This window comes from Symphodus melops (genome assembly GCF_947650265.1).
Source record: "Symphodus melops genome assembly, chromosome: 16".
Taxonomy (NCBI): Eukaryota; Metazoa; Chordata; class Actinopteri; order Labriformes; family Labridae; genus Symphodus; species Symphodus melops.
Window position 1 is genome coordinate 11,250,384 of NC_136706.1, and position 15,506 is coordinate 11,265,889.

At 41.9% G+C, this 15,506-nt stretch overlaps 1 protein-coding gene across 2 annotated transcripts in view; it reads left to right on the forward strand.

The window, feature by feature from the left end:
* Nucleotides 1–13,152, forward strand: part of sardh (sarcosine dehydrogenase) — a 41,652-nt gene extending 28,500 nt beyond the window's left edge. The window contains exons 16-22 of one of the 2 annotated variants that reach the window (XM_079365157.1): nucleotides 547–660; nucleotides 2,204–2,351; nucleotides 7,213–7,306; nucleotides 9,670–9,832; nucleotides 10,033–10,201; nucleotides 10,689–10,824; nucleotides 12,714–13,152. In XM_079365157.1, the coding sequence (XP_079221283.1) occupies nucleotides 547–660; nucleotides 2,204–2,351; nucleotides 7,213–7,306; nucleotides 9,670–9,832; nucleotides 10,033–10,201; nucleotides 10,689–10,824; nucleotides 12,714–12,842 (953 nt within the window). In that variant the 3' untranslated portion in view covers nucleotides 12,843–13,152. Of the gene's footprint in view, nucleotides 1–546; nucleotides 661–2,203; nucleotides 2,352–7,212; nucleotides 7,397–9,669; nucleotides 9,833–10,032; nucleotides 10,202–10,688; nucleotides 10,825–12,713 lie in introns of those variants that run through there. The other variant, XM_079365156.1, reaches the window with a different exon arrangement.
* The last annotated feature ends 2,354 nt before the right edge of the window (nucleotides 13,153–15,506 follow it).

Sequence of the window (15,506 nt, forward strand, 5' to 3'; positions counted from 1 at the left end):
ACATGAAAACATCTATCATTCATTGAAATAAGACATTACTGAGGGACAGCTAAATAGTGGCTTTTCACTGATTGATTTACATGTAATTAATTTTGATCATTTGTTATTTGGTGTTCTGAGCAATCATTCATTTTTGATTGGGTCTCATTGCAGACGTTTCCTTGGTAACTATTTAACTGAAAGTAAAGGATGTCAAGGAAAGTCTAGTCCCTAGAGGAGTGCTGAAAGAGGTGTCAGTACACTTCACTTGATTAAAAATTCATTTTTATTCACACGAGAGGGCTAGCAAAATACACACACACACACACACACACACACACACACACACACACACACACACACACAAACCCATGTAAAAAGCTTACAAACCAAATAACAAAGAATCAGTAAAAAAATAATAAAATATGAGCCTGACCTCAGATTTGGGTTCATTTTTTATTCAGAGGTTTCGTTGGCTTCGTTTCCATAAAGCTACTCACTTAAAGTTGGCCTACAAAGTCTGCTGTCAGAATTATTGATAATGTGTTTCGTGTTTGGGTGTTTCAGGCTCCACTGTGTATACCTGCATGCTGAATAAGAGAGGAGGGGCGGAGGCTGACCTGACAGTAAGCAGGCTGGAGCCCGGGGCTGCCAACCTGCCACTGGCACCGGAGTCTAATGGTAGGAAACAGTGTTTGTGTGTAATAATAAATACCTCCTACACTGTATTATGTACTGCTGTCTTTGTCATGCCTCCATCACCCATCCCTGCCATGCCTGTAATTGTTGTATTTTCTACTGCTGGTGGATATATTGCTCACTCCTCACTAACTGGGAGCTCATTTTGAATTAATTTTTGAATTGTATTTATTGCTCTGGTCTATCATTACATTAAATATGAAGCATTCATTGTTCTTTTCTCCTACTCCCCCCATCTGTTTGTTTTCTTCTGTCCCCTTCAGTTGAATTCAATCAATGACATCTTATATTTTGGAAATCTACCATCCTTCATTATCCACACATCTTTTCAACACAAATTACTCTATTGTCTTTCTCTACTGGATGATTCTGTTGTTGTATTTTTGTAAGTTCACAAAAAATCGTGTTCTTTCAAAAATCTAACCCTAATTGAAAGGGTTTGCGCTTCATATCATGGTCACTGGTCATATTCACCAGTATTTAGTTGCTTAGTAGCATACTGATGGCTTATTAGTCATTATGAAGTGCTTAATATTAGCACCCTCCTAGCTAAAAGTTTACTGTCATTCCCCTCCTAATTAACTCTTATTGATAGTAAGTTAGGAAAATGTAGAACATGAATTATGATCTGAATATGCTTTTGCTCACTTCTGCCTTACCAGGGCCATACGCAGGTCATGTAGAGTAAGGTACTGATAAGCGCTTAATAATTATGGCCAGTATGCTACTAATTAGCATGCTAATAAGCAACTAGTGAATGGTCGATATTGTGGCCTTAATTTAAAGTGCTAACATGTTTACAGTTCAGCCTTTCGTTTTCTTTTCAACATTTTGAATATGCACATATAAAACCCCCAAAGAGGGAACTTAAAGACTTTTTCTACACATTTGCTGATACAAAACTCTAAAAACATTGGGTTTATAAGCTTTGGTGGGAGGTTTGGTTCATCTGAGAAATGGATGGGATGAAAGATGCACCATACATACCTCCACTGCAGCAGAATCTCCTGAAAATATGAAATTAAAGACTGCGATCAGGGGTCAACGTAAACACTGCATCTACAGTTTGAGACCAGATGGTGCTGATGGGGGCGTATGGGGGCTGATTGTTGTACATCAAAAGAGAAACCTGTGTTTGTTTAAGAAAATTACCATCTTAGATGGTAAGTTGAAATTATGCAATACATGCTCTTCGATATCTACGCCAATCGTTCAACTTTTATAGATTTACATGTGCTTTATAACCTGATCTGTTAATACAGTGATACACAAATTTATAATCATTAATAGTTATCACTCTGTGTAAGAACTGTAATAATGTCTTAATTAATTTATGAGTTGATCAGAAATCAATTCCTCAAATTTATAACATCAACTTCATGTTGAAGTCATTTACCAATCAAAATGAACAACATTTGTTTGTTCTATGAACTTTAGATGCAGTCTTTGCTTTCCCGCTCAAAGTGTCTCGTCAGTAGTTATTATTTGTAACGACTCCTTTCATCTCCTGCCTTTTTTCCCCCAGGAGATGCGTACTACCTGGCCATCGGAGGAGGCGTAGCCGAACACAACTGGAACCACATCCGAACCGTTCTTCAGGACCAAGGCTTTCACTGCCAGCTGACGGACCACTCTGAGGACATGGGGATGATCAGCATCCAAGGACCCAAGAGGTGACGAGAGGAAAGAGGGCTAATGTGGGAGGGATGTCTATATCAGGAGCAGAGAGGTTCATGGGTCATTCTGCACGATTTTGTTTTACAATGCTTGGGTCGGAGTTCTATGAAATTAAACGCTTGAATTATAGACGACATAATGATGAGTCACAGAGTGAACAGCAGCTGTATTACACCCCGCGTGGACCCAAGAGGTGACGAAAAGAACATTTGGGTGAATTGATTCAACCCTGAAGTAAATGAATTATCATGGAGTTACCAGGCTATCACGTTTTTAGTGGCTTCCATAAATGTTGGCTTCTTTCTTATACTGACTCTGTAATTTATTTATATGGAGTCGCCTTATGAAAATAACAGATGTACTTTAGGCTTGTGAATCTACTACTTGATACAACTTGAACAGCTACTTGATCAAAGTACTGAATGTCCTGGGTCAAAAACATCACATTTGTAAATGTTCATTATTCATACGATATGGATAAAGGTTTAATGAAGACAGCGTCACCTCTAAATGATATAAGAGGTGCATGCTAAGTGGGGGCGTTCCTACTGTAAATGTCCAATGAAGAAATTGTGACTTTATTTAGGCGACATCAGAATGCAGCAACAGAACACAAATGGCTGACAGAGTTTTCATGTTAACAGTCTTAATTGTATTCTGGCTGTAAAAGATGACTTTACCTTGACTTGTAAATGTCAGACATACATTCCAGTCTTTGCAAACATAGTTTACTTTTAAGCTCACAACGTACTCTTGGCTCCTATCCAAATATAGATCTGCTGCTACAGTATGAGAGGCTTGCACATACTGTTACATCTACACAGACCTAAAGGAAGAATTGCCCTGAGGTGGTGGTCAGATTTTGAATAATTCGCCCACAAAGTGATAAAAAATGCATGAATATGTGAAAACGCATGGTAACAGTGAACTCCCCGAGCATCTGTGATCGTACATCAGCGGTAGACAGAGGAGCTTCTTCCCTCACAAACAGTCTCTGGCTTCAGAGAGGGCTTCAACCAACAGAGAAATTCAATGATGGCTCGTAATGACGTTACCTTTTCATTTAACATCTTTTCACCAGCGGCTGATTTGCTTGTTAGCTTGTGACATTCGTCTGAGCCATTGATAGTGACAGTAAGCTGCATGTTAATTGGCTGGAGGAGAGGTGCGATGATGTTTGTATAACACGACCTGTGAGCAACCAGTCCGATCGTCGTGGTTGTAATGAGGCTGCTTTCCTATATTTCCTATCAACTGTATGTTCTTCTCTTTGAAAGTTAATACTGTTTATACATCCAATTAAACGCCACACAGCAAAAGGGGTTCATTATAGCTTTGAATTTTGATTCGCCCGCAACCTTGGATATGACTACAACATCCTTTTTTTTTAATCATGGCCTGCCTCCTGCGACCCCCGCTTCACCCCCCTCCCCCCAGCTCCTCCTATTTTATTCTTTTATTTTTTTTTTAAATCATTGATATTCTTAAATGAGTCGCCGGGAAAAGATACCACATTTTGTTTTTACAAAGAGTGAATCTTTAGATCCTTAAACGTCTGTGTTTCCGGTTAAAGGAGTGGAGCCATTTGAAACAAAACGAAAGAAAAAAAAAAAGAGAGAGAGAAGCAGTCTAATCATTCATTTTATATTGCAGAATTGTTTTTGGAGAGCTTCACCTGTAAGTTCAGCCCCTCTCCTTCTCAAATCTCACCACAAAACTGGAGACAATTGTCACATCAAGCAGTGGTTGTTCATTTCCTACAGGGTCCGATCTGTTCACCTGCGCAGCCTGCCACCATGACTCCCCTCATCTGAACCTGAGAGTGGAAACTTTTAAGAGCGAAAGATCTCACACTTTGCTTCAGAGCAGATCAACTGTATTTAAAAAAGGTTTCGTCAAATGATTCAGATTAGCAGGGATCTAACGCTGCAGTTTTTAGATCCCTTAATGAGGACAAGCAGGGATTATGAAGAGACAGCTGTCTGCTACATGAACGCTGTCAAACACAGGATTTATGTGTGACAGAGGTGTACAGTAGCTGTCAGCTGAACTTGTGCTCTTGTATCAGGTTTGTCATCGATGATGTCCAGCTGCTGAAAATGTCCCCGCGTTAGTCTCTTTGAGGTCTTGTTTTCTTCACCGCAGCATGAGCTCTAGTGTTATTCACATGTGGAAGCAGTCCGACGTGGGACTTGACTTCTCCCTTCCTACAGCGCGTCTTTGTTCTTCACCACCTTTACCTCTGCCTGCTCGCACTCTCTGAACTCCTCATCTCTCTTTTCCTCCTCTCTCTCCCCTCCACCTCACCACACTTTGTCTTTGTTCCTCCTCCTTACCCGCAGCAGGGTTAGGCCACTCTGTGTGGGCTCTGTCGATTTTTTTTTTTTTCTCTTTCTTCTTCTTCTTTCCTTTCCTCCTTGAGGCTTTTTTTTCTAATCTTCTGCTCTCTCAAGTTTTTCTTTTTGCGCTCCATGTCTCTGTAGATTTTTATCGTCATTTGTCTCACTTTCTCCTCCCGTGTCCTCCCTTTTTCCTTCACAGGCACCCTTTTTGCTTTTCTTGCTTACGTAAAATCCAACATGAATGCCTCAGTAACAAAAGTCCTTTATACGTGTGACTACGTTCATTACACATAGTAGCACGCTGATTACGGAGCTTTTTTAGCATCCTGACCGCAATCAGCTTGTTAGAGTCAGTCGTGGCCTCTGTGTATGTTTCCCATTGATTATAAAAACAGATTGGCGACTACATTTTAATCCTCTACACCAGTGGTGTCCAAAACTTTTTTTTCTTGCGGGCCAAAATTGTCGCGTTAGAATCGCTCACGGGCCACAGGTTGTTGTTTTTTTTTTTTTTATAAATATTGGAAGGAACTTTTTGTATTTTGACCTCTTCAAAAAATAATGTAAACACACAATAACTAATTGCAGTGGGAAACTGTTGTGTTCTAATTTTTTTGGAAAGAATAGTCAGGCTTTTATAGCTCTCCCTCGCTAACATGAAAAAGAAAAAAAAGAACGAAATATGCCATCTGATGAGGCCTGGGGCCAAAATCTTCTGATTCTTCGATTGAAGTCAAGGGCCACAAAAAATCCACTCAAGGGCCACAAATGGCCCCCGGGCCGCACTTTGGACACCCCTGCTCTACACAGTAGCAAACTGATTCTCCCCGCCCCGCCTCCTTATTGTTTGTGCCACAAATAAGGAATTATAGATAATTGTTCCTTGAATATTTGTTTTTTTTTGAGCTGATTAATCTTTTTAAAGCTCAAGGACAGACGGAGAGTATTTCAGAGAGATGGAAGTCTATGAACTTGTTGCATTTTCTCTCGCACAGAGGGTAAAGCTGCTACAACACCGTTAGCACGGTTATTATGAACCTAAATTATTAAATGTGAAACGATGACATCGTCTAAGAGAGCTTTGCTGTGTGTGTGTGTGTGTGTGTGTGTGTGTGTGTGTGTGTGTGTGTGTGTGTGTGTGTGTGTGTGTGTGTGTGTGTGTGTGTGTGTGTGTGTGTGTGTGTGTGTGCGTGTGCGTGCGCGAGAGAGATCTGAGACGCAGCTGAGAGGTGCAGTTAAGGGGTGAATCCGAGAAACAAATTGATGGTTGCAAGACTGCACACACACACACACACTCGACAGACACTCTTAACAGGGCCACTCAGTGATCATATATGGCTAATTGGCCTTCCTCACGGCTTTCTTGAGTTCAGCGAGCAAAGCAAACTTTTGCAAAGACAGAGATGAGAGAACAGCCTCGAGAAGACATCCGTCCGTGCATCGTCACATGCTGCACACGCGCGTTTTATGCAAGAACTATTTGATTCACATAAAAACCCAACCTGCAGTTGCGCACACACATTGTTCTGCATCTTTCTGTGACCGCATCGATCGCTTGTTAAAAGAAAGGAAAAAGCACACCCACACAGATGCACACAAACGTAACATGAACCCTTCCCCAAATATCCCCATCCCTGGCTTCCTGCCACACCGTAGCAAAAATATCCTCCAGAAAAGGCCTGCACCTTCCCACTCACACACGTACCAGCAGCAAAGTAAGCTAAACTTAGTAGGTTTTCTTTCTGATGACTCATCTTTATGTAATATTGATTTTTCAGTGAGTGTGTGTTTGTGTGCGTGTGTGTGTGTGTGTTTGTGTGTGTGTTTGTGGGAGAGGGAGCGATGGATCATTTCTACAACGATAAATAAAAACAGGTGACGCTTTTCTCTTAATACACAACATTGAAATCATGAGCTGATTGCGTTTCTGTTGAACAAAAAGGTAAAGCATGACATACATGTGATGACTTCATGTTGATCTTCTACATTAATTAAATGGTCAACAACTTAATCATATAAAAACTGTAGTTTTATCATCCTCCTAATCTGATATTGATCTATACACACAGATTAATGTAAATACTGTAAAAAGTGTTCCTCATGTAAATGAACCCAGTGGATGCATAATTACGTATTTTACTGGTTAAAGGCTCTTTAAAGATCACTCAGAGTCGGCTGAATTTCATTTCAGTTATTTGGAGGAAAGAATGTCAGCTGACCTCATTTACATCACTGAGACAATGCAAGGGTTTACTCACTGTTCTTATAGATTTTAAATTTAACCTTTTGCTTGTTCATTTCCAGGTTTGTTTGTTTTCTGTTTGTACTCTCTCGCCTTCCCTGAGGTCTTGATCTTGTTTCTGATCTATTGTAGTCTGGACCTCCGCTCCATTCACACTGAGGATTCTCTCCAAGAATTACACTTCTCAATAATCACCATCATTGCTTGTAAACTGTTCTAAAAAAAAAAAAAAATGTTTCTGTGTTTCCCCCACCCCTTCTTCTTCCTGTGCAGTCGGGAGGTCCTTCAGGAGGTGCTGGACACAGACCTGAGCAACGATGCTTTCCCCTTCTCCAGCCACAAAGTCGTCAAGGCAGCAGAGCATTGGGCAAGAACACACACACACACACACACACACACACACACACACACACACACACACACACACACACACGTATCATAAACATGTGGTGGCTTAACTCTTTTCCTACAGCAATAAATGTTGCTCCATTCAGTCAAATAATACTGCTTACCTACTGCACTTACTTTTTCTACTTCTTCCCCTTCCAACTCTAAAACCACATCAATAGCAAATTTAAGCATCGGTTAAATCATTTATTTGCTTTTTGAACTCTATCAATCTTTTACTTTAGAAACAAGCTGGCTGTTAGGTAATGAAGCCCTGCCCCCTCAGGATGACCTCTGCAATGTTCCTGGCCTCGGATCAAAACAAGCATGTTGTACTGACGCATGCTGCGACACATATGTCCACACACACTCACTCATTGTCTTAGTTGCTGTTGCATGAATTATGCAACTCTCTGCTGATTGCAGACAGCATCTTCTCAACGCTCTGCAGAAGTGTGTGTGTGTGTGTGTGTGTGTGTGTGTGTGTGTGTGTGTGTGTGTGTGTGTGTGTGTGTGTGTGTGTGTGTGTGTGTGTGTGTGTGTGTGTGTGTGTGTGTGTGTGTGTGTGTGTGTGTGTGTGTGTGTGTGTGTGTGTGTGTGTGTGTGTGTGTGTGTGTGACTGACTTGTGCTGTGTTCCAGCTGGTTGCTGGCCTTGTCTTGGTGACATTTTAATGGCTGCACGGCTCGAGAACACAGCCTTCCCTCTGCCCTCTGCTCCCCTCGCAGCTCATTACAGTATCTCGCTCTCTCGCTCTGTCTCTCTCTCTCTCTCTCTCTCTCTCTTTTCCAACTTGCGGGTATAACTGAATATACTTGCATGTGTTAGGTCATGTTTATATGCATTTTTGTACTTGTGTCTGCGATTGATCTTTGCCCGGTGAATATTGACTGACGGAGCGCACGTGTTTCAGAGTGACGCCTGTGTATCTGCTTCAGTGTGTGTTGAGTATCAGCTCGGGTCGACATGTAATGTCCTCCTGAGAGTTTCATGGTGTACATATGGGGACTCGGAGTGATCCAGGCCTGTCCAGATGGCCTGGCCATCACAGCACCCACTGGGAGAACTGTTGGAGATAGTTTCTCTCCTCATGTGACGCTCCCTTTCTCCTTTTCTTATGTGCTTGCTTCCTTTTCCTTTTCCTTTCCTTTCCTTTCCTTGTAATCCTTTCTGCATCAACAGGATTTATTGCGTCCTCATCACTGCGATATTAATAAACATGGCTAATCTCATATTGTTTGTAGCTTGACAGATGCATGAAAAATCTATTAATCTTCACAAACCCCATCTGCCATGTTAATATGTACACATTAGTTTATGGATTTTGATTTATGCATCCTCTAAGATGAGTGGGTTTTCAACTGGTGGGTCGGGAGCCTACATTGGGTCCCGAATGTGTGCCTGGGGGGAAAAAAAGTGTTAAAAAGTCTACAAAGCTCTTGTTTAACATGTTTGATTTCTTCCATTTCTACTGCATTAAATACTCTTAAATAATCTCATTGGTTAAAAAGTATCAGACATTTGGCTCGCGATCGCTCATGGAGGAGTCAGCGGCGGGTCCTGAGGCGAAACAAGTTAAGAACTGCTGCTTGAGATGAAGGAAAAAAAATACAAATACTTTTTTTAAAGACTGCAAATAAAAAAAAGATACATGCCATGCAGTGTTCATGGACTGCTTCTTTAAAATAGACGAGCAGCTGCAGAGATTTCCAGGAGACTGTTTACTCACAGCTGGAAAGGTACTTTTGAAATGCTGTCTTTCAGATTCAGTTTTTTTTGGGGAAAGAAAGAAGCACAAAGCAAACATTTTCCAAACCATTCCTGCAGCTTGATCTAAAATCTCTGCTTACATTGCCAGGAGTAGAAGGGGGAAATTTGAGAAAATCACCACGGTGAAATGTTGAATTTGTTTTTTTCTTTTTTTCTTTTGTTTTGTTTCCTAGTTTAAGACAAGAAAACATTTCCGTCTTTTGTCCCCTCAGGCATCATCTCTTCCTCCTTCTCAGCATGGCTCCTCTTTGTGTTTCTTGTCACCTAACCGTTTTCATTTCCGCCTCCTTACCCCCCGATGTGTTTCTGAATCTCTTTCAGGACCTAAAGCATTCATTGAGCAACGTTCATTTCTAATTAAAGATTAAACTTGTGCTTCTGTGCAACTTCTCTTATATTTGTATCTATTCTATCTTAAGTCTTCTTTTTTGTTTTTCTCTGGCTTTTAGCTTTGCTCTCTTTAGAATTAGCACAAGGGGAAGTGTGTGTGTGTGTGTGTATCACAAGAGTCATGACAACCTTTACAAACCTCTCTTCAGCTTCTAAGCCTGCTCTCCACACCTTTCTGGTCCAGGTGCGAGCCATGCGTCTGTCATTTGTTGGAGAGCTTGGCTGGGAGCTGCACATTCCCAAAGACTCGTGTCTTCCCGTCTACCAAGCCGTCATGGCTGCCGGCGCAAAGCACGGCATCATCAACTCCGGCTACAGAGCCATCGACTCGCTCAGCATAGAGAAAGGTAACTCTTAAAAAGGGGTCAGCTTGTAGAGAAAATAAAATTGTCTACCAGAATGAAGTGAAGCTTTAACGGCACAAATCTCCTCGAAAGCTTTATACGGCTTTTTAGATATTTCATTTTGAAACGCTCCCTCTTCTAGTGTTCACATTTCTTTTGATGCTTAATTGAGCTGGGTTCATTTCTCTTCCCGTCTTCATCAGGCTACAGACATTGGCATGCCGACCTTCGCCCTGATGACACACCCCTGGAGGCAGGATTAGCCTTCACCTGCAAAATGAAGAGTTCAATCCCCTTCCAGGGCCGCGATAGGCTGGAGAAACAGAAGGAGGAGGGGCTAAGGAGACGCATCGTCTGCTTCACCATAGACGAGTAATCAAAGCCCGAGGCTACGGCCACACATTAAGAAAATCCTAGTCATATTGAGAGTGGTTGGATGCAGAAAATACAAATGAGGAGGGGGGGCAACCAAGTTTTTATTTGGTTATTAAAGAAACCTAAATGGATTCTGATGTTTCTTTACGACTTACAAAAGCAAACAACATCGTCTGCATGCCGGAAACAGTTTCCACGGGCTGGATGTTAGACGACGTGATTTACAGCACAATGCCGAGATATTTTTATTACACTTGGATGGCTGTTCAAAAGGAAGCAGCTTGAGGTTTGAAATCAGAGAAACTCAGATCCACTTTGTCCACAGGGGGCGCCAATATCGTCACGTGTGAAAAGCTCCTCACTGGAACTTTCAGAAAGAAGTGTTTGTGTTGGAGTTTTGTGGCAGACTGTAGATGTACATGCGTTTGATTGTTGTTGAACACTACCTTATCTCTCCCCCTCTCTCTTTCTTTCTCTCTACCAGGAAAGTCCCCATGTTCGGCCTGGAGGCCATTTTCCGTAATGGTGTTCCCGTCGGTCATCTGCGTCGTTCTGATTATGGCTTCTTCATCGACAAAACTATCGGCTATGGATACATCCGCAGCCCAGATGGAGGAGTGGTAAAAAACAAACCTTCAACATTCATTACTTAACACGTTTAACTACACACATGTATCTAACCTCTCTTTTGCGTCTCCTTTTTTTCTTTACGGGTAGAAAAGCTCCGCGAAACCTTAAAAGCCTGCACTCATATTAGTTTGGTTCAACTTCTTTTATATTAATTCTTCAATCGAAAGAGTTTAATCATGTCTTACATTTGCTTTGGAACACCAATTACATACAGAATACCATATTTGTTCAGACAGTCCGGGTATCTGTATTGTCAGCTGCATGTTAGATCTTGCTACTTACTTCAAGCTGACTTAAAAGTTTTATCGGCCAGCGTGCGGCTCTTTGTTGATGTGTCTCTCCAGATAGTAACACACACGCAGACTAACAGATGTTACATCAAACAGACGGATGGAAGCAGCCGAAGAGAACTGAAACACAGAAAAAGTGATTGCTTGAAGGGCTGTGCTCAAAAGCAGACTTATTTAGCATTCAGGAAAATAGAACAATCCTGCTTTGATTTGTCTGCGCGTTTAGATCTGTATCAATGAGCGTGTGCTCAATACACACACTAAGATTGTGTGTGTGTGTGTGTGTGCGTGCGCGCGCGCGCCTGTATACTCGGTTGTTTAAGATCCATCCCAGAGTTGTGACCAGCTAAACAACACAGATTAACGCTTCGGCTTTGTGGAGTGCTCAGTTCAAGAATACACGCATGCACGCACGCACGCACGCACGCACACACACACACACACACACACACACACACACACACACACACACACACACACACACACACACACACTCACTGGTCTGTAGTGTTTATTCTGCTGTCACTCAGCATTACAGATCACATCCTGTACAATCGCATCACTGGCCTTAGCAGAAATATGTATTTACTCCTGTACTCAGAGACATCCAGTATAAGAGTCTGCTCTCCTCTGTGGGTTTATTGCCTTGTCTTTCTTTCGTCCTTTCTTTTCAATTATTTAATTTCACTATAAGTCTAAGTTTTTTGGGGGGTTTTTCTGTGGGGGACGACATGCAGCAAATGTCGCGGGCCGGACTCAAAAGCAAGGACTACCCCGAGGACTGTAGCCTCTGAACATGGCTACCGGGGCTCCCTTGTGCGGAGCTATTCCTTAAAAAGTAGAAATCAGCTTTGCAAATAACAGGACCCCTTCTTACAAGAAGGCAGATGAACATTGTCTCAATAGGTTTCCTCAATATTTAGGTATTTGACCTAATGTGCTGTAACACAGGATGTAGCCAGTATGTCTGTAAATGATGTGTTGTCATGGTTGTAACTGACCTTCAATTCAGGATCTGTGTTCAAACGTAGACGAGGCCCCCGACATCATTTCTTTGCCGTCATGTCTTATCTGTTTTAAGCTGGAGTAAGGGCAGCTTTGTCCCCAGCCTTTAACCATGATGCAGTTCCCTTTAAAGCTTTCAACACGGATACAGTGAAAAAACTAAGTGGTTCTGAAAGAGAGGTGTGTGTGTGCAAGAGAGACACAGTGGCAGATGAGTGGGAGAGCTGCAGGGACAGAAATGGGAGTCAGTCAGTGAAAATTAGCTCTCTGGGTTACGAGGCATCTGACATTGACTCATGACTGGATGAATTGCTCTCAGTGTTTTATAACTCAGGGGCACTTCTCTTCTGTCACATATGAAGGCTGTGAGATTGTGTGTTATGGACGGCTGTGACAGTTTTTTTTTTTCTTTTTTTTTTTTTTTTTTACCAGGAGTTGGGATTAATTGGTCATTTCATTTTCACTCTATTTTAATCTGAAGCGCTAACCCCCCCCCCCCCCCCTTCCAAAATCTCAATTCCCTCCTCTCTCTCTCACTTCCCTCATTTTCATTCCATCTCTCTCGCTTTCTCTCTCTTTATTAGGTGAGCGCTGACTTCATAAAGAGCGGCGACTTTACCCTGGAGAGGATGGGAGTGACGTACAAGGCCAAGGCCCACCTCAGAACACCATTCGACCCTGAGAATAAACGTATCAAGGGCATCTATGCTTAAGGAGCACCGCACATCTAAAAACTGATGAGGAAACATGCTGCGGTTGGAGAGCGAGGCTGAGAGAGGTGCTACTTATTAACATGCAGATCAGCATCAGTCTTAATTGTACCTCTCTGTGAAATGCTGGGTAGCTAAAGTAGTTATAATTATATTCATTACACATGTGTAATTTAACGGCGCCAGAGAGAATATCAGAGAACTTTATACTTGTTTTTAACGTAGCTTTGTATCAGTCATATCAAATCTGTATTAGTAAATCAAAGAGGTGCTGCCATAAATCTAAATGGGGGGAGGGGGGGTGTTAGTTGGGGGGGCCCATGAGGTGAAAGGCCTTTATTGAAAGTGAAAGTGAAACGTGTTTACATTTGTCGTTGAAAGTTGTATGAAGTGATGCCAAAACAGACGCAAAGACTACAACCAAAAAAAAAAAGATTTACAAAAACAAATGGGACACAGAACAAGCACACAAAAAAAACCCACAATACTACTACAAAGAGACGAAAAACAGCAACCGAGACAGACAAAACCATTGCAACAAGACACAAAACAAGAGACCTATCAAGAGACACAAAATGACGTGAAAGTGGTTAACAGTGTCCACAGATCTCATAAGTGTTTGAACAATGTAAAATGGGTTTGGGGACGGTCCAAAGGGTCCTCTTGCTAAACACACTTACCTGTGTGTATACTTCAGTAAACTGAAAATTGTGATCTTCCTTGCTTTGAATATGATTTGTATGAATGAAAAAATAAAAACATCTTGAGCCGGTTTAAGAAACTTCAGTGAATCTTTGTGGGAAGCCATCTATAGTCAAAGAAGTGAACGTAGAGCCTTAAAATAAACCAGCCTTTTGGAGTTTTTAAGTTCTGGGTTGTTGGATCACTTGTAGGATTTGAAGGTGAAAACTTAACCAGTGCTCAGTGTTAACGCTAGATTACTCAGGAAGTCTTAACCCCTCTGTAGAACTAGCAGCTAGCATAGCAGTGACCCTGAAAACAATCAAACAATCAGACATAAACAACACACAAAACTGCGCGTTTAACCATGAGAGAAAACTACCATCCAGTTTTTTGGAAAAAGATTAAAATGAGTAAAGGTGCTAAGGTACTTGAATCGTGTTATGTTATAATGTACTTTAGTAATTACTAATATCGAGCTAATTCCATGGTGAAATCAAAACGGCGTTCTTTGACGATGTAGTAACCCTTCAGGCAGTTTGAGTTTGATTACAGCGACGGATGTTTGTGCGGATCATGATGATGATGATTTTTTTGTAAAACAGAGACAGCCTTAATGTTTATCAGAGTTGGAGGAAAAGGGAGAAGAAAACACCCTGAGGCTCATTTAACCAGTGAGGGACAAAACACTGCTGGAGAAAAAAAAAAGACAAAAGAAAGACAATGGTTGTCAGAAAGTCGCTGTCACAGATAGAACCCTCATGTTGTCGGATCATTCTCCTCCCCTGTGCGTTTCCGTTCCCTGCTTGTAAACTCACTTCACTCTGTTTTTTGTGCGGATGCATTGTTGTCTAACGAGGCAAATGTTTGCGCTCTCATTTAGTCTTGTTTTACTTTTAGATCACACTTAACATTTTGTGTGTTTGCTTCACAGAAAAGCCCTCCAGGAGTTTAGGAGGGGGCATTAACGCCTCTCCCCTTTATCTGAGAGCACTTTAGCTGTGAAGCGTCTGCAGGAGGTGTTCAGCAACAGCACTTTAAAAATGTCATCAACATTTGTTTTGAAATGTGAATGAAGCTCTTGTGAGTGTGGATTGACTTTAATGTTGGTGCTTTTAATAATTAATAACTTAATAAGCCCCACCCCCACCCCACCCCGCCTCAGCAGGTTTGAGCATTTGACTAGTGAAAGAGCGCAGATTGGTACACTTGCTTGATCCCAGCTCGCTTGGAAGTGGTCTGTTTCAGCATGGTACAGTTCCTGCACGAGCACAGGCACAGAACATGGACAGCCGTCATACTGCAGTGTTCTGACTGTGTCGGACTGAAATGACTCAAAACAAGCCACCAAGTCAGTACAGTAGCTGTCATGTTCACTGTGTTTTTCTCCGATGTGCAGACGCAGACTCGACCATGCATCCCTTTTTTATCTCGTTTATTTCCTTCTCTGGGTCCGCCTGTCTTGTAAACTAAGCACGCTTCATGATCCCGTAAAGCCATCCGTGTGTTGTATTGTGACGTTATGTACAAGAGGTAACCATGCTCAAGACCCGTTTGTCCTGGAGCAGCGTGAGTGCAGGCTAGCGGGGGAATGGGGAGGAGGGGACACTTGTGCCGAAGCACGGTACAGGACAACTTTGCCGAGTGTGAGTGCACTCTTAGCCTTGCTGTCAACATGTTTTATGTGAGTGGACAAAGCTCTAAGTCTCATTCCCTTTGGTGACTTCAATAACAACATAGGTATGTATTTAGAAGTCCAAACATGGTTCCTGTGTGATGTCACTCAATTCATCAATCGTTTCTTTCCTGGTTGGTCATAGTTACTCTGTATGCTCCACGGTGCTGGTAGGTTTAAAACTCTTGTTATTATTTGCCTGGAATTTTGCACATGATAGCCAGTCAGTCCTTTAGTATCACAGGAAAAGTAATGGCTTCCATCAGTTGACCTTTAACATTGTCATCGTTTTTGAACTAGTGGAAATATTT